Genomic DNA, 18,428 nt, shown 5'->3' with positions numbered 1-18,428 from the left:
AAAAATGTCATATTAACTGCTGCAAACATAACTACTCTTTTGGCAGAGAAAGTTGAAATTTAATAACTGTAACCAACATGGAAAGAACACTTTGTTTTATTCCACTGAGGCAATTTAAAGAAAGATCATATTGCTGATCTTTATATTTTCCATCTCCAAAGATCTGGTTTTATGACTTCCAAGAACTTAGGGCTAAAGAGCAGACATCAGTAACGCGAAGATATAAACATTCTCCACAACTCTTTGGATCAACATTTTGTTCCACTGTCTAAATTAACCTGCAAGGCAAAATTTGTTTCTCATTAGGAAAAAAACCATTCAAAATATTCAGTTATTTTTATTTTTGTTGCATGATGGAAAACTTAGCTCCCACATACGAATGCATGCAACACTTCCTTTCATCACCTGGAGAATGCTCAGAGTACAACAGTAATTTGTGGAGAAATAGAAAAGCTTGTGTTGTGTGTGAAATCAACTGTTTAATTCTTAGGTTAGACTGTTTATTTGTTATTTTATTTGCATTTTAACAATGAATTATACGCTTGGATTTTAAGTAGTTCTTATATGCACATAGCTGTTTAATATGCTTCCACTGGCTATACAAAGTATAATTCTGGAAAGTTTTGCAGAAAGTGAATAAGTGCTTTCACATTTGTTAACATGGTGCTGCATTATTGAATAATAGCTTTAAAATTGGTTAGTTCTTATCTATGGATATGAATGAAAATTTTCTTATCTCTGTGGTATAAAAATAGCTGTTTTATGCTTTGTACCATCTTTATCCTCTGTCTCTTTCAACTAGTAGACTTATATCACAGTTCTTTTCCTGTTTTCTTTGTTCTATAAACTCTTAACAAAATGATCATGAAGCAACAAGTTTCATACCTCTTTCTTGACTTCTGAAAGAGCTTTGGATCCATCAGGAGCTAGTAAATGCATGCATTTTTTCTCTCCACCAGGAACTAGAGTAGGGAAATGGAAGAACAATTGATTTCTTTTGAGTGAACTTTAATTCCACCTGAGAGAAAAATCTCAGCAAAATAGAGAGAAAAAAAAAATAAATTCAGACAGCACAGGTATAGGGGTGCCTGACATTGTCTGGAATTGATTATCCAGAAACAATAGTGTCCTAAATAGTAACACCAGATGTTGTATATGGTAGGTGTTGTTGCTGTGCAGCAGGTAGTGTTGTTGCTCTGTAGAGCAAGTGAGCTGAATCTCTGGTGCTGTTCATTATGGGATTTTCATATGTTTAATTTCCTCTTGTACCCTTGGGTTTCCCCTCAACTCCTTTTCCCATCCCAGTGATAGGCTGCTTGGTGGGTTACTTCACTAATAGAAGTGTTTGACATATAGAATGTAAATCAACACTGAGTTTGTAACATCATAAACTCTTTCAAAGATGCTGCAATAGATCCTATTATATTTGTTCCTGATGAAGACAAACCTGGCGTGGGTTTACGTAAGAACATTTTATCACTGAACTGCTGCTCAACCCCATGTGCACGTGCCACTAGGTCACCATTGTAACTTCTGGTTCCTGGTGAACCCCTCGTATTGCTCACTGGAGTTGAAGTTCTTTATTATGCACCCATAATAACACAGATACTAGATGGGGAAGAAGAAAGGAGTTGAGGTATTGCTTGCTCAGGTCAGGGGGGAGAGAAGCCCCAGTGGCCAGTTTATCACCCTCCCTTATCAGGCTCTTTATTTACCTCTTTAATACCTCAATCAAATTAGTGAAGCAACATTTCCCTTGCACAAATCTGTACTGACTATTCCAGATCAGCCCTTGCTTTTCCAAATATCATAATCCCATTGTTTAGAATTTTCTGCAGTAATTTCTCTACCACTGATGTAAGGCTCACTAACTTGTAGGTGAGGTATTAGCCCTACTGCCCTTCTTAAAAAAACAGAATAGCATTAACAACCTCCCAATACCTCACCTAACAAAACCTAAAGAAAAGTGCTGAAAATCTCTGTGAGGTGCACCAGGTATCTTGTTCCTTGCTTCTCATAGAATGCTGGGATAGATTTCATCAAGCACCCAGGACTTATCACCTCTTATGCATTCTCTTACAGCACCCTGCTCCCTTAAGACAGACACTGTCTAAACTTGTAACAGTTCCCTTTTAGAACTTACTACATTTCATGTCATTCTGCTTGGTGAATACAGATGACAAGTATTCTGTCAGGACCTCATTCACATCCTACTCTTAGATCTGAACCGTTAACTGCCTTTCCATAACCACAGGTGCTGCCTATACTGCCATATTTCCAGTACCTTTTGTTTTTATTTCAGATTTACAGCACTGGCAGCTATTTGATTGTCATGAGTCTGAGAACTTCGAGGGCTGGAAGAGTATAAGCAACTTTTCCAAACTTTGGGTCTGACCACTTAGATAATCCTAGATATTTTATATCCTAATCAAATAACACTTTATATGAGTGGTTTTGGTTTCTATATTTTTTATTTCAGCAAATCAAGGACTGATTGATGTATTTTAGCCTTTAACTCTGCAGGCTTATGAAATGTTGCATTTATAACGTGGGTTAGTTGATTTTTCACCTCTGTCACACAGATGAAAGAGGTTCATACTGATACGAAAGATCACGGACCATCGTTTATCACAGGAATTCAGCCCAAGCATGTACCATTACTACATCAAATTCAATCAAAGGACCCAGTGATGCAAGAGAATAGAGGTCATGTAAGTAGAGAATGTCATTGCTGGTGGATACACAGTGGATGTACTTGATCTAGTTACCAACTATTCTCCAAAATTCACTTCACATGAGGGCAAAACGTGAATACCTACATATTCTGGGTTGTACAATCAATCTATGTGTGACAGGGTGTAGGTTTCATGCAGTGCTCACGCTGTTATTATCCAGACTCCAAAGTTCATTTAGGACTGACTATCTTGGATTAACTTCACTCACATCCATGGGGTCCAGTATCAAGAACAACAGGCACTGGTTGAAGCTGTATTGCTTTAATTAATGCATGTGTCTAGTGAAAAATGCGTATGGCCTGCATTTGGTCTTTAAGGGGACAAGGTCAACAATATGCTCAAGTAAGATATATTTCCGCTCAAATGCAGAATATAAAAGTCAACTGTTGAGCAAGATATTATTATTTTGTAACCTTTTTTAGAATTTAATGTTCCATGATGTCACTTAAAAAAAGAAAAGAAGAAGCATTTTAAATGAATTTTAACATTGATGCATAACAAGGAATTGGCCAAGTTTTATGTTCTCACTGCTCCTTCTCTCAACCCTTTATTATTATTTTTCTTTTTTCTTTTTTATTATTTTTTAAGAACCACTTTGTTTGACATCCTAAATAAACAGAAATTTCCACTGCGTGATATTGGGAAGAACCAATTTGCATCGTTTCTCTACATCACAGATCTTTCAGTGCTGTGGACTCTGTTGCACTAACTGGCAATGGTCGGAAATAGAACAAAACTGTTAACAACCTTGGTGTCATATTTGATCTCGAGCTGAGATTCACACTTCATTTTTGTGCCATAGTTAAGATCATCTGCTTCATCTCCTTTATATTGTTATTATCACCCCTCCCTTACTCATCCGTTGCTGCAATCCTCACCCAAGACTTTGTTGCCTTTGAACTCTGCAATGGAAATGCACTCCAGGCTGACCTTGGTCTGGCTCCCTAAACATTGAATTGTGTATGTTCGACAGCCCATGACTTAATTCCCATTCAGTCATCACTGCTGTGCCTGCTGACCTATATCAACTTGTATTTCTCATGTTCTTATAACTTCAGTGGCATTTGACCCATCAAGTCCATGGCATCTCCCAGTCCATTCTCCCACTCAATCTCCTGTTCATTTTCTTCCCAATGATTCTCCTGCCATTCACCTATTCTAGGGTTAATATATTGCAGCTGGTTAACCTTCCAGCATGTCTTTTGGGATATGGGTGGAAAGAGGTGCACCCTGAGCAAACTCACATAGTCACAGGAAAACAAATAACAACTAAGTTAGTGTCAAACTTTGGAACTATGTGACATGAACCGCTGCACCACTGTGCTGAACAATGCCTCAAATTTTCATTACTATTTTCAAACCTCTCCCTTTCCTACTCTTCAATCTCCACCAGCTCCATATCCCTGCAAGACACCTGTATTCCTTTACTTCTCGCTTTTTGCTTTATTTTGCCTGATTCCTCATTATAAACTCTCTTCCACTGGAAATATGACCTTCAGCTCTCAAGGTCCCAGGTACTGGATCTGCTTTCTGTTAGTCTCTACTCCTCCCCCCTTCAATGGATTCCTTAACACCTTCCTCTTAGATAAATCTTTTGATCTTTTTCCAATATCTTGGCCTTAAAGTTTTGTTTTTAGTTAGAAACAAACGTGAAGCTTTTGGAGAAATTTCTATTACATTAGTGATACTATATTAAAGGAAGTTAATGTTGGAGCATATGTTGTAACCCATGCCACCTTATTCTGACATTATATGTAATTCTTCAGAGGGAAAAAAACGCTTTTAGAAGGGAGCGTTTCAGACAGTTTACTTTCATATTAACTATCCAATTGTCTGATGATTAAACACTAACAGTATTTCATTAACTTTTTGGCATTGCTTTAACTTTGTAACCATCAGGATTGTTCGTTTTTATCAGTAACTCCATTCTTTTTAATTTTTAATGCTCATTTCAGAATTTAAGGGGCTAGAGAGAAAGTTAAGAAGTAGGACCTTGATGTTATCTCTCTATTACGTATATCTGGTGCCACGTGTTAATCAATATAAATATTTGAAGATCAGGCATAATAATTCTTGGAAAAACTGCAGGATTCTTGGGGCTCAGCAAACAAATATGGGTGATAAACTGAGCTTTAACATAGCATGCTTGTGATGGGTTTAACTAAATTGGCTAAGGGATAGGTGAGAGAAACGATTGTAAAATGTTGGAAAAAATAATTCAAGAGTCACAGAGTAGCGGAGAAGGAAGTACCGCCGTATAGGATGAAAACAGATGAGGAACAATTCTGAAGAACACAAAAATAAGTTTGGAATGCACGTGTGAAAAAGCAAACGGAGCGGTGGCTCAGACTGGTTGTAAGTGGGATTTTAGTAAAGTTGTGATAACAGAAGGATGGCTCAAACAGAGTCAAAGTGTGAGAGAGTAGTTACTAATGCATCTAGGAACTTGGGAGTCATGAATAGGGGCGTGGAATAAAGGAAAGGAAGTTATGTTGAACTCAGATAAAATTGTGAATAGACTACAAGTGGAATGTTGTATAATAGTTCTTGTCAATGACTGGAAATATTGGAGAAAATGAAGATGCTCTCATAGAATGATAGAAAAGTACAGCACAGAAATGGCCCTTTGGCTGATCTAGTCTATACCAAGCCTATTCCCATCAACCTGCACCCAGACCATTGCCCTCCATACCATCCATGTGCCTATCTAAACATCTTAAACGTTGAACTCCAGCTCACATGCACTGCTGCACTGGCTGCTCATTCCACACTCTCACGCCCCTCTGAGTGAAGAAGTTTCCCCTCATGTTCCCCTTAAACTTTTCACCTTTCACCCTTAAGCCATGACCTACTCAGCCTCAGTGGAAAAAATCTTGATGTCCTTACTCCATCTATAGTTATAATGCGAATACCTCAATTCAATCTCCCCTCAATCATCTACATTCCAAGGAATAAAGTCTTAACCTGTTCAGTTTTTCTTTAAAACTCAATTCCTCCAGTCCCAGCAACATCCTTGTAAATTTTCTCTGTACTCTTTCAACCTACATCTTTCCTGTAGGTAGGTGACCCCAACTGCACACGATACTCCAAGTTAGGCCTTACCAACGTCTTTTATAACTTCAACATAACATCCCATCTCCTGTACTCAATACAGCAAGTACCTCCTCTGCTGTAATCAGTATCAGGTCCATGACCTCACTGCTGCTTTGCCTCACTCCTATAGTTCATGCGTCCATCTCCTGAGTTAACACAGATGCAAAAACTCCATTTGAGATCTTCCCAATCCCTTTTGGCTGCTCACATAGATTACCATTCCAGAGAACCAGTTTTGTCCTTTGTAATCCTTTTGTTCTTGACGTAGTTGTAGAATCCCTTAGGAATCTCCTTCACCTTGTCTGCCAGGGCAATTTCATGTCTTCTTTTAGCCATCCTGATTTCTTTAAGTGTTCCCTTACATCTCTTATACTCCATAAGTACCTCAATTGTACCTACTTGCCTATACCTGCTCTGTAGATGTACCTTCCTTATTCCTCAATTCCACCCATAAAGCCTCACTAGACGTGTCCTCCAGTCTGACCTGACTGAGTATTGCCATGACATTTTCCCTGACTGCTCCCGCCACTCCTCCCCCTTTAATCCCTCCTGCTCTGTCGCATCTAAAACAATGGAACCCTGGAACACTGAGCTACCAGTCCTGCCCCTTCTGCAACTAACTCTTACTAATGGCTACAATATCATAATTCCATGTGTTGATCCTGAGCTCATCTGCCTTTCCTACAATACTTCTTGCATTGAAATATATATAGCTCAGACATTAGTCGCACCATGCTCAACCTTTTGATGACGGTCTGAGGTATTAACAATATCTGTCTTCACAACCTCTTCACTATCTGTTCTGGCATTCTGGTTCCCATCCTCCTGCAACTCTAATTTAACTCCCCCCCCCCCAACCCCATGCAGCATTAGCAAACCTTCCCACTAGGATATTTATTCCCTCTCCAGGTTAGGTGCAAACTTTCTCTTCTGTACAGGTCTTGGCTTCCCTAGAAGAAAGCCCAATGCTGCAAAAATCTGACATCCTCCCTCCTACACCGACTCCTTAGCCACATTCTAAACTGCATGATTTTCCTACTTCTGACCTCACTAGCGCATGACATGGGTAGCAAACATGAGATCACAAACCTAGAGGTCCTTTAACTTAGCACCTAACTCCCTGAAATCACTTTGCAGAACCTCATCATTCTGTTTTCCTCTGTCATTGGTACCTACACAGACCGCGATCTCTGGCTGCTCACCTTTCCACTTAAGAATGCTGAGGACACAATCTGAGATGTCCCAGACCTTGGCACCCGGGAGACAAATGCCATCTGGGAATCTTTCTCGTCTACAGAACTTCTTTTCTGTACCACTAACTACTGAATCCCCTATCACCACAGCTCGCCTCTTCCTCCCCCTTTTCTTTTGAGTCACAGAGCCAGACTCAGTGCCAGAGATCTGAGTGCTGTGACTTTCCTCTGCTAGGTTACTCCCCCACCCCAACAGTATCCAAAGTAATATGTCTGTTTTTGTGGGGGATGGCCACGAGGGTACTCTGCTCTAGATGTTTAATCCCTTTCCCTTTCCTGAATGTCACCCAGTCTCCTGTGTCCTGGACCTTGGATGTGACTACCTTTCTGTTTGTCCTGTCTATCATCACTTCAGCCTCCCAAATGATCCAGAGTTCTTTCATTTCCAGCTCCAACTCCTTATTACAGAGTTTTAGAAGGTGCAGCTGGATGCACCTGGAGTTCTTTCTGCCTTCCCACATCCCACTAGAAGAGCATTCAACTATCAAACAAGAAAACATCTGCAGAGGTCCAAAACATTGACTGTACTTTTTTCCATAGATGCTGCCGGGCCTTTTGGGTTCCTCCAGCATATTTTGAGCATTCAACTATCCTGCCTGCATCCCTACTGTTCTAATTTTGCAAATACGAAGAAAGAAAACAGTAAATAAACTGGTGGGAAAATATCTATATATCTACCTACTGCTTTTCATTTTCTCTTATTCAAGCCTCTCCTTGCTAAAGCCTCAAATAGCTACTGTAACACTATGTATAAAGGAGCGATAAGGTTGAGAGGTGATTTGACAGAGACGTACAAGATCAGGGCTAACTTAGATGAGGTAGATAGATGGAAGGTGTTTTCATTAGCAGTTGGTTTCAGTACCGGGGGACAGATTTAAATTTTGGGACGGAAGATGTAAAGGATAACAAACAACACAGAATGAATGTCTCCCTGTAGGCTTCTGAAGTGAGTTGACCATTTCTTTTCTATCATTTCAGGGACCACTCTATATGTCTACTGAGTATAATGCTAAATATAAGCTGCTGCATTCATCAGGTATGTAATTCAAAAGTGTTAAAATGTTATTGTTGTATGTTAAAACACAGAACTGAACCATCTGTTCTTGTAGCAACTATAAATGCAGTAATATTGCAGACTGAAACCATAGACTTGAGTAGATCCTTGTCAACTTTGTTCCATTGGCAACAACCTGGCTCACTGGTCTGCTTTTCATCAAACTGATTTCAGTTACTACTTAAGAACATCAAAGAATTTAGACCATAAGACTCTAAGTTATAGGAACAGAATTAGGCCATTCGGCCATTGAGTCTGATCCGCCATTTGAAATTAATCCTAACATTGCATTTGCCTTCCTTACCACTGACTCAACCTGCAAGTTAATCTTTGGGGAATCCTGCACCATTACTGCCAAGTCCTGTTGGACTTCCAATTTCTGAATGCATGTTTAGAAAATAGCCTTTGCCTTTATTCCTTCTACCAAAGTGAATGACTGTACACTTCCCTGCACTGTATTCCATCTGCCATTTCTTTGCCCATTCTCCTAATCTATTCAAATTCTTCTGCAAACTCCCTGCTTCCTCAACATTACCTGCCCCTCCATTTCTCTTTGTATTATCTGCAAACTTGACCACAAGGCCACCGGGTCTGTTAATCAGATCATTAATATATAGTGCAAAGCTGGACCACTGTGGAGCTCTACTAGTCACTGGCCCCCTTTATTCCCACTCTTTGTCAGCTTATCTTCTCTCCATGCTAGTATCTTTCCTGTAATACCATGGGATCTGATCTTGTTTAGTAGCCTCATGTACAGCACCTTGTTAAAGATCTTCCAGAAATCCAAGTAATCAACATCCACTGATACGCCTTTGTCTATCCTGTTTTTTTATTTCCTCAAAAAATACCAACAGATATGTCAAGCGATATTTCTCATTAAGGAAACCATGTGGATCTCAGCCTATTTTATCTTGTGCTTTCAAATACCCAAAACCTCATCTCAATAATAGACTCTTAACATCTTGCCAACTGCTGAGGTGAGGCTAACTGGCCTGTAATTTTTTGCCTTTTGCCTCCCTCCCTTTGTAAGGAGTTGAGTGATATTTGTAATTTTCCAGTCTTCTGAAAAGATTGCAGAGATTGAGAATACAGAAACAAAAATTTGAGTGCCAGATTTAAAAAGTGAACGAGACCTGTTGGGAATTTCTGCACTTGGTTAATGAACACTTGGCAAATGAACACTTGGCAAAGCCGATAAAATGAAGTTGGGTTTAAGTGGAGCAGCCATTATCGGAACAGTTATTGCGTGAATGGGACAGGGTTAGAGTGGGGGACTGATTCTTTGGCTTAAGAGGATTTGGCTAGAAGAGGGAAAAGCTAGTTTGCGGTTTCTGTTAGGTCTTTCTTTTGTTGTATATTAATGCTTGTTAGAGTAGTGAGAATTGATCACAGGTCAGAGATGTACTCTTCATGCAATAAGTGGGAGATATGGAAGACCTCTAGTCTCCCTGATTACTACTGCTGCAAGAAGTACATCTATGTACAGCTCGTTATCGACCATGATATGTAAATGGAGCTGGATAACCTTCAACTTATACAGTGAATGAAAAGGTGATAGAGAAGGGCTACATGGAGGTAGTCACAACTATGTTGCAGCAGGCAGGCATCTGGGTGACAGTCAGGAGAGGGAAAGGAAATAGGTAAATAGTGCAGAGTACCCCTGTGGTCATTCTCCTTAATAACACTGCTTTGGATGGGGGGCACGACCTACCGGGGAAAGTCGCAGTGACTGGGTCTGGCTCTGTGGCTCAGAAGGGAAAGGGGGATAGGAGGAGGGCAGTAGTGTTAGGGGAACAAACAGGATATTTTGTAGACATGATGAAGACTTTTGGATGGTACGTTGGCTTCCAGGTGGCAGAGTCAGGGATGTCTTAGACTGGGTCCACAGCATTCTTAAGGGGGAAGGTGAGCAGCCAGAAGTTATGGTGCTTATTGGTACCAGTTACATACTACAGGTAGAACAAGAAATTAAGTCCTGAAAAGATAATATAGGGAGCTAGTTAGAAAGCTAAAAAAAAAGGACATCAAAGCAATCCCTGGATTGCTGCCTGTGCCATTTGCCAGTGAGAATAAGAATAGGATGGTTTAGCAGATAAATGTGTGGCTGAAGAATTGGTATGGTGAGCAGAGTTTCAGATTTGTGGATCTTTGGAATCTCTCCCATAGAAGCTATGACCTGTGCAAAAGGGAAGGATTACACCTGGACTCAAGGGAGACCAAACTCCTTATGGGCAGGTCAGCTAAAGCAGTTGGTGTAAAGATAGAATGTAGAGAGTGTGAGGAAGGAGAGGCAGTGGAAAAAGCATAATTACAATTGGTTTGATAGGTTGAAATGTGTCTATTTTAAAGCAAGAAATAACAAGAACAAGGGTAATGATCATAGAATATGCATGGGTCATTACATGGAGCTCCAATGAAGCCATTGCAGAGGACTTGGCTGTCACCAGGGCAAGAATGGCTATAGGACATTCCTGGGTTTAGATATTTTAAAAGATACAAGAAAGAAGGTAAAAGAGATGGGGGCAATAGCATTCTGAATTAGGGATAGTATCACAGCTTTTGAAAGGGAGGATATCCTAGAGAGACTGAGTCAGTGTGGATAGAAGTAAGAAACAGAAGAGAGTAGTCACTCTATTGGGAATATTCTATAGACACTGCTGCCCAACCACAATAACATTGACACTGAGGCACAGCTTTGGAGTCAGATTTGGAAGTTGCAAAACTAACTGGCCATAGGAGTAGTGCCAGAGGATTGAAGGGTGTCAAATCTTATTCCTTTATTCAAGGAGGGTAATAGGAATAGTCCAGGAAATTATAGACCAGTGATTCTTACAACAGTGGATGGTATTTGGAGAAGATTCTTAGAGACAGGATTTAAGAACGTTTGGAGAAACAGCCTAATTAGGGGTAGTCAATGTGGCTATGTGAGGGGCAGGTTATGTCTTATGAGCTTGACTGAATTCTTTGAGGAAGTGACAAAGCAGATTGATAATGGCAAAGCAGTGGATGTGGGCTTCAATAGAGCACTTGACAACATTCCTGTGGGAAGCTCTTTCAGAAAGTCAGGCAGCATGGCATCCAAGGAAATTTGTCTGCCTGGAGGTTGGTGACCGGTGGTGTTCAGCAGAGATTTTTCTGGAACTCCTGCTCTGTGTGATTTTTATAGATGACTTGAATTAGGAAATAGAAAGGTGGGTTCATAGGTTTGCAGATGGCATGAAGATTGGCAGTGATGAAATCATATAGAAGGTTGCTGTAGGTTACAACAGCACATTGATAGGATGCAGAGCTGCAATGTCACAGCTGGAGTTGAATCTGAACGTGTTTCAGTTTGGAAGGGTTCATGTCAGGATTCTTAACATTGAGGCACAGAGGGATCTTTGGGTTCATGTCCATTGATCTCTCAACGTTGCAATACAGGTTAATAGGGTGGTGAAGAAGGGGTATGTTGACCTTCATTAGTTAGGGGATAGAGTTCAAGAACTGAGAGGTAATATTGCAGCTTTATAAAACCCTAGTTAGACTACACCTTTGAGTATTGGGTTCAGTTCTGGTTGCCTTACTATAGGAAGGATGTTGAAGCTTTAGAGAGGGTGCTCAAGAGATTTTCCACAGATCTGTCTGGATTAGAGAACATATTCTTTGGAGTGAAGGAGGATGAGGGGGTGAATTGATAGAGGTGCACAAGATAAGAGGCAAAGATAGAGTGTAGCCAGAGACTAATTACCTGGGTATAACTTACTGATAAAAGGGTGTATGACTTTAAGGTGTTTGGAGGAAGGAATGGGGGGTGTCAGAGCTAGGATCTTTACACCGAGAGTGATAGGTTCATGGAACATGCTGCCAGCTGCGGTAGTAGAGACAGATATATTATGGGCACTTAAGCGATTGCTTGATGGGCATATGGATGCAAGGAAGATTGTGGTTATGTGAGGGAAGAGTTAGATTGATAATGGCGTAGGTTAAAGAATCGGCTTAACATCATAGGCCAAAGGGCCTGTACTATGCTTTACTTTCTGTGTTCTATGTTCTGTGTTTTATGAATCTAGTGATTCTTGAGGGATCACTGGTGATGCCACCACCATCTCATCAGCCACCACTTTTAGAACCCTGGGGTGTAGTCCATCTTGTCCAAGTGACTTATCCACCTTCAAAACTATAGGCTTCCCATGCATCTTCTCCTTATTAATAATGACTGCACTCACTTCTGCCCCGACGTTCAAATTTCTGGCATGCTGCCACTGTCTTCCACAGTAAAAACTGATGCAAACTACTTAAATCAGTTTTTCCACCATTTCATTGTACTCCATTACTAATTCTCCAGTGTAATTTTTCTGTTGTCCAATATCTTCCCTCTCTTTTACTCTTTATATAGCTGAGAAAACTTTTGATATCCTCTTTTATATTATTAGCTAGCCCATCTTCATATTTCATCTTTTCTCTTCTTTTTGCTATCTGGTTGCCTTCTGTTGAAAAGCTTCCCAATCCTCTAACTTCCTACTAATTTTTGCTACATATGTTGTATGTCCCCTCTTTCACATTTACACTGTCTTTGTTTTCACTTGTTAGCCATAGTTGCCACATTGTACCTTCAGAATGCTTCTTCTTCTTTGGGATGAACTGATTACTCCCACAAACTTCAGCCATTGTTGCACAGCCATCATCCCTGATAGTGCCTCCTTCCAATCAACTTTGAACAGCTTTTTTCTCATGCCTCTGCAGTTACCTCAACAGCAATATGGATGCATCCAATTTTGGCTTCTCAGCCTCTGACTGTGAGGTGAATTCTGTCATATCATGATCAATGCCTTCTCGGGGTTCCGATACCTAATCAAATCTGGTTCATTACACAACACCAAATCCATAATTGCCTTTCCCCTGGTGGACTCAACCATAAGCTGCTCTAAAAATCCTTCTTGTAAGCATTCTACTTATTCCTTCTCTTAGGATTCACCATTAGCCTGATTTTCTCAATCTACCTGCTTATTGAAATCTCCTATGACTGTAATAACATTGCTCTTTTTACATGCCTGTTCTATCTCCCATTGTAATTTGTACCCCACATCCTTGCGACTGCTCAGGGTCTATATATAACTCTGATGAACTCTTTTGATAATTTCTGTTTCTTAGCTCTACCCTCAAAGATTCTACATCTTCTGTCCTCTGTCACTTCTTTCTAAGGATAGGATTCTATGTTTTTGCTAACAACACCATCTCACCTCCTATGCCCACCTATCTCTCTGTTCAATTCAACATGTATCCTTAGATATTAAGCTCCCAGCTGAGCTCTTCTTTCAACCGTGACTCAGTGATGCCTATTTCTAACTGCACTACAAGGTAATTTACTGTATTATGTATGCTGCATACACCTTCAATCCTGTATTAACCACCCCTTTCAATTTTTCCTCCACGTTGCCTGAAGTTAAGTTCTTATCCCTCTCTACACTTTCTGTCATTCTTTATTCTGGAGTCCTCCTTATCCTCCCTGCCCTCCCCTTCCCTTTGGTTTATCCATACCTTTCCAAGCTGTTCAACCCATCCCCTCTACTACTTAGTACTATCCGCAGCCCTGGTTCTGCTTAATTGTAAATGTAAATTGGACAATCTTATTACATATTTTACAACATGAATATGGTGTGGAAGCATTGCATTTACATGGATTGAGTTTGATCTTCATTTCATCCATTCATTCCATTTTGTAGATTGGGCAAATACTCCAATATCCAGCTTTTGATATGCCATTCACCATATTGGTAAAGATCATGGATGGTACTACAGAATGACATATAACACAGATTTTAGACCCATCTTAAACTCCACTCCTACCTGTTGAAATTTTTGCCACTTTAACAAAGCGGTCACCTTCAGAGCTGCAATGAACATAACTGGGTTTGCTTAATAAAACACTCTTTGTGGTAGACTGTCCTGTCATTGCAGGGTCTATTTCCCTCTATTCTTCTGAAAGTACCTGCATATTAAATCTATTTATTTTAGAACGGTGTATTCATCTAATTATATGTCAGCTATCTAAAACAAATATGACAATGGATAGTAACACATAAAATACCGGAGGAACACGGCAGATCAAGAGGTATCTATGGAAGGAAATGAACATTTGGCGTTATGGGCTGAGATCCTCAATCAGGACTGGAGTGGAAGGGGACATAAGGCAGAATAAATACTGTAGGTGAGAGGAGGGGGAGGAGCACAAGCTGGCAACTGCTAGGTGAGTCCAGGTGAGGGGGGGAAGATAGGTGGGTGGGAGAGGGGAAATGAAAGGAGAAGGATGTGAGAAGATAAGAGCTGGTAAAGTGATAAAGGGCTGAAGACAAAGGAATCCGATGGGCCCTCATAGATACATATTTAGTGGTCTTCAGTAGGTATACAACATTACACTAGCTGTTGCAGGGCTCACAGAAGGGTATCAGTTGGTTGGAGAATCCAGGCTCATGCTGGACCATAAGAAATTCTATTGACAGAAGAACATTAGTGAGGTTGGTAAATATTGAACTAGGTTCTTACTCGAAAAGGAGGATATTTGATGTTGTATTTGGTAAGAATGGTGGAGTGAATGATTTGTAAAACCAATTTAATGACAATGGCCTGAATGGCTTAGTTCTATGCTGTGCCATTTGAGAACCATAAATAGAAACGTGCAGATTTGCTCACTGCGTATCTCTTCAATGGCATTGGTCCAGAGATCTATTACCAAGCCTGGCCCAGTCAAGTCTGAATCATGTTTTGTGGAAGCTACGGCGCAGCAGGAATGTTACAAAATAAATTGATCAATTTTGACCAATGGAAGTACTAAATGTGCAAATGAGATTTGAATGATTGACCGTTATCAGAATACAAAACCACTTCGGTTAGAAAATGTAATGAAATAGCTTGCTGGAAGAAATAAATCTTTTTGAACTTAATGCATAAGTTGTTGCAATTTGTGAACAGTACATTTCTTCACTCTAAGAGCACTAGAGGTCATGCAATATTGCTATTAGGGACTTTTACAGTTTGAGAAACATAGCAGTTCTATGTATTACACTGAAATATTTGCACATGTTGTAAATAAAATGTAAAATGGTCTACTTTGCATTCATTGCAATGCATCATTACAATATTCAAACTATTAGAGAAAAATAGTCAATTTTAGCAAATACTGTACCACTGAAATCTGACAATTTATAATGTAAACATATTTACTCTTAATTTATACTAATATATAGGAGCCAATAGATGTATAATTCAATTAGACTATAAGACGTAGGAATAGAATTAGGCCATGTGGCCCATCAAGTCTGCTCTGCCATTCAATCATGGCTGATCCTTTTTCTTTATCCTCCTCAACCCCAGTTCCCAGCCTTCTCCCTGTAACCTTTGATGCCATGTCCATCAAGAATCTATCAATCTCTGTCTTAAATACACCCAATGACCTGGCCTCCACAGCTGCAAGTGGCAACAAATTCCACAAAAGCACCACCCTTTGGTTAAAGAAATTTCTCCACTTCTCTATTTTGAAAGGGTGCCCCTCTATCCTGAGGCTGTGCCCTCTTGCTCTAAACTCTCCCACCATGGGAAACATCCTTTCTACATCTACTCTATCTAGGCCTTTCAGCATTTGAAAGGTTTCAATGATATCCCCCCTCATCCTTCTGAATTCCAGTGAGTATAGACCCAGAGCCATCAAACGTTCCTCGTATGATAACCTGGAATCATCTTTGTGAACCTTCTCTGCACCCTCACATATTCAAGGTGAGGCCACACCAATGTCTTATAAGCCTCTAGAATCCCTGCTCTTTGATTCTAGGTCTCTTGAAATGAATTCTAACTTGGCATTTGTGTTCCTCAGCACCGACTCGACCTTTAGGGTGTTCTGCGCAAGGACTCCCAAGTCCCTTTGCATCTCAGATTTTTGGATTTTCTCCCCATTTAGAAAATGGTTTTTTTTTCATTGGAATGGAATGTAAATAGTTTTACCATTTACAAAGAAAATTTCTTCCAAATCCAGGTAGTTAAACAAGTAAGTTACTTATCATTTTATATGAACGGGATCTCAAATTCAGTAATTAACATTGGCTAGTTAATATAATCACAGTATTATTTATGTAGTGCAATTGATGATCACTCTTGTGGTTAAGGATAAGAGAATCATGTTGGTCCTTGAGGTCAGTAGTACCTCATTCAAGCTGCCCTTCATAACGTGCAAAATATGAGACTATCACCAGATACCTGGGTAGTGTGGGTCATACATGTCCAACACTGCAAATGTACTTTTTGATAGGGATCTCTCATTGGCTCCAAGGTTGCCAGTTACAAAGGGAAAATCTTTTATTCCAATTTCATTAATCAATCTATAAAGTTCCTAAAATCTCTCCATTTATGTCAACATTAAACCCGTGTTGTGCCTGTAAAAGTTAGAGGCTGTCATCTAATATAAATCGTGTAACTTAGTGCAATACATACAAAAAGGTGGAGGAATCTATGGAGAGGAATAAACAATCAACGTTAATGGTCTGAGACCCTTTATAAGGTTTGGAAGGGAAGGAGTAAGAAGCTAGAAAAGGAAGGTGGGAGGAGTGCAAGGATCACAGACTGGAAGGTAATAGGTGAAGCTAGGTGAGGAGGAAGGGTGGGGGAGGGGAATGAAGTGAGCAGCTGGGAGGTGATAATCGGAAAAGGTATAGGGCTAAAGAAGAAGGAACCTGATAAGACAGGAGAGTGGATCATAGGAGAAAGGGATGGAAGGGGGACACTAGAGGGAGATGATAGGCTAGTAAGGAGAGGAGAAGGGATAACAAAGGAGAAGAAGGGATAACAAAGCCTTTAACAAGGTCCCACATGAGAGGTTAGAAGGAAGATTCAGTCGCTAGGTGTACATGGAGAGGTAATAAATTGGATTAGACATTGGCTCAATGGAAGAAGCCAGAGAGTGGTAGTGGAGGATTGCTACTCTGAGTGGAGGCCTATGACTAGTGGTGTGCCAGAGGGATCAGTGCTGGGTCCATTGTTATTTGTCATCTATATCAATGATTTGGATGATAATCTGGCAAATTGGATCAGTAAATTTACTGATGATACAAAGATTGGAGGTGTAGTGGACAGTGAGGAAGGTTTTCAAAGCTTGCAGAGGGATTTGGGCCAGTTGGAGGAATGGGCTGAAAAATGGCAGATGGAGTTTAATACAGACAAGTGTGAGGTATTGCACTTCGGAAGGTCAAACCAAGGTAGAACATACAAGGTAAATGGTAGGACACTGAAGAGTGCAGTAGAACAGAGGGATCTGGGAGTACAGATACATAATTCCCTAAAAGTGGCTTCACAAGTAGATAGGGTTGTAAAGAAAGCTTTTGGTACATTGGCCTTTGTAAATCAAAGTATTGAGTATAAGAGTTGGAATGTAATGGTGAGCTTGTATAAGATATTGGTGAGACCGAATTTGGAGTATTGTGTGCAGTTTTGGTCACCTAATTACAGGAAGGATATTAATAAGGTTGAAAGAGTGCAGAGAAGGTTTACAAGGATGTTGCCGGGACTTGAGAAACTGAGTTACAGAGAAAGGTTGAATAGGTTAGGACTTTATTCCCTGGAGCATAGGAGAATGAGGGGTGATTTGATAGAGGTATATAAGATTATGATGGGTATAGATAGAGTGAATGCAAGCGGGCTTTTTCCACTGAGGCCAGGGGAGAAAAAAACCAGAGGACATGGGTTAAGGTGAAGGGGGAAAAGTTTAAAGGGAACATTAGGGGGGACTTCTTCACGCAGAGACTGGTGGGTGTGTGGAATGAGCTGCCAGATGAAGTGGTGAATGCAGGCTTACTTTTGACATTTAAGAAAAACTTGGACAGGTATATGGATGAGAGGGGTTTGGAGGGATATGGCCCAGGTGCAGGTCAGTGGGACTAGGCAGAAAAATGGTTCGGCATAGCCAAGAAGGGCCAAAAGGCCTGTTTCTGTGCTGTAATGTTCTATGGTTCTATGGTTCTAAGAAGCCAGAAAGGGGAATGGAAAAAGAGAGAAAAGGTGGGAGTCCTTTTGCAGGATTCCCTGACGGTTAACTATGGTGGTATGGAAGGCAAATGCAATGTTAGCATTCATTTGAAGAGAACTAGAATATAAGAGGAAGTATGGAATGCTGAGGCCTTATAAAACATTGGTCAGACCACACACATGGAGTATTTTGAGCAGTTTTGGCCCCTTTATCTAAGAAAAGATGTGCTGGCAATGGAGCTGGTCCAGAGGAGGTTCACGAGAATGATTCGGGGAATGAATGGACTAATGGCTCTGGGCCTGAAC

At 40.3% G+C, this 18,428-nt stretch overlaps 1 protein-coding gene across 6 annotated transcripts in view; it reads left to right on the top strand.

Moving 5' to 3' along the window:
- saxo4 (stabilizer of axonemal microtubules 4) overlaps positions 1-18,428 on the top strand; it is a 152,548-nt gene that overhangs the window by 41,749 nt on the left and 92,371 nt on the right. For all 6 annotated transcript variants that reach the window (XM_073049372.1, XM_073049371.1, XM_073049368.1 and 3 more), the window contains 2 exons: positions 2,583-2,711; positions 8,060-8,117. In XM_073049372.1, coding sequence (XP_072905473.1) covers positions 2,583-2,711; positions 8,060-8,117 — 187 coding nt within the window. The remainder of the gene's footprint in view (positions 1-2,582; positions 2,712-8,059; positions 8,118-18,428) is intronic.

This window comes from Hemitrygon akajei, chromosome 6 (assembly GCF_048418815.1).
Source record: "Hemitrygon akajei chromosome 6, sHemAka1.3, whole genome shotgun sequence".
Lineage (NCBI taxonomy): Eukaryota > Metazoa > Chordata > Chondrichthyes > Myliobatiformes > Dasyatidae > Hemitrygon > Hemitrygon akajei.
This window is presented reverse-complemented; position numbering and strand designations above follow the sequence as displayed.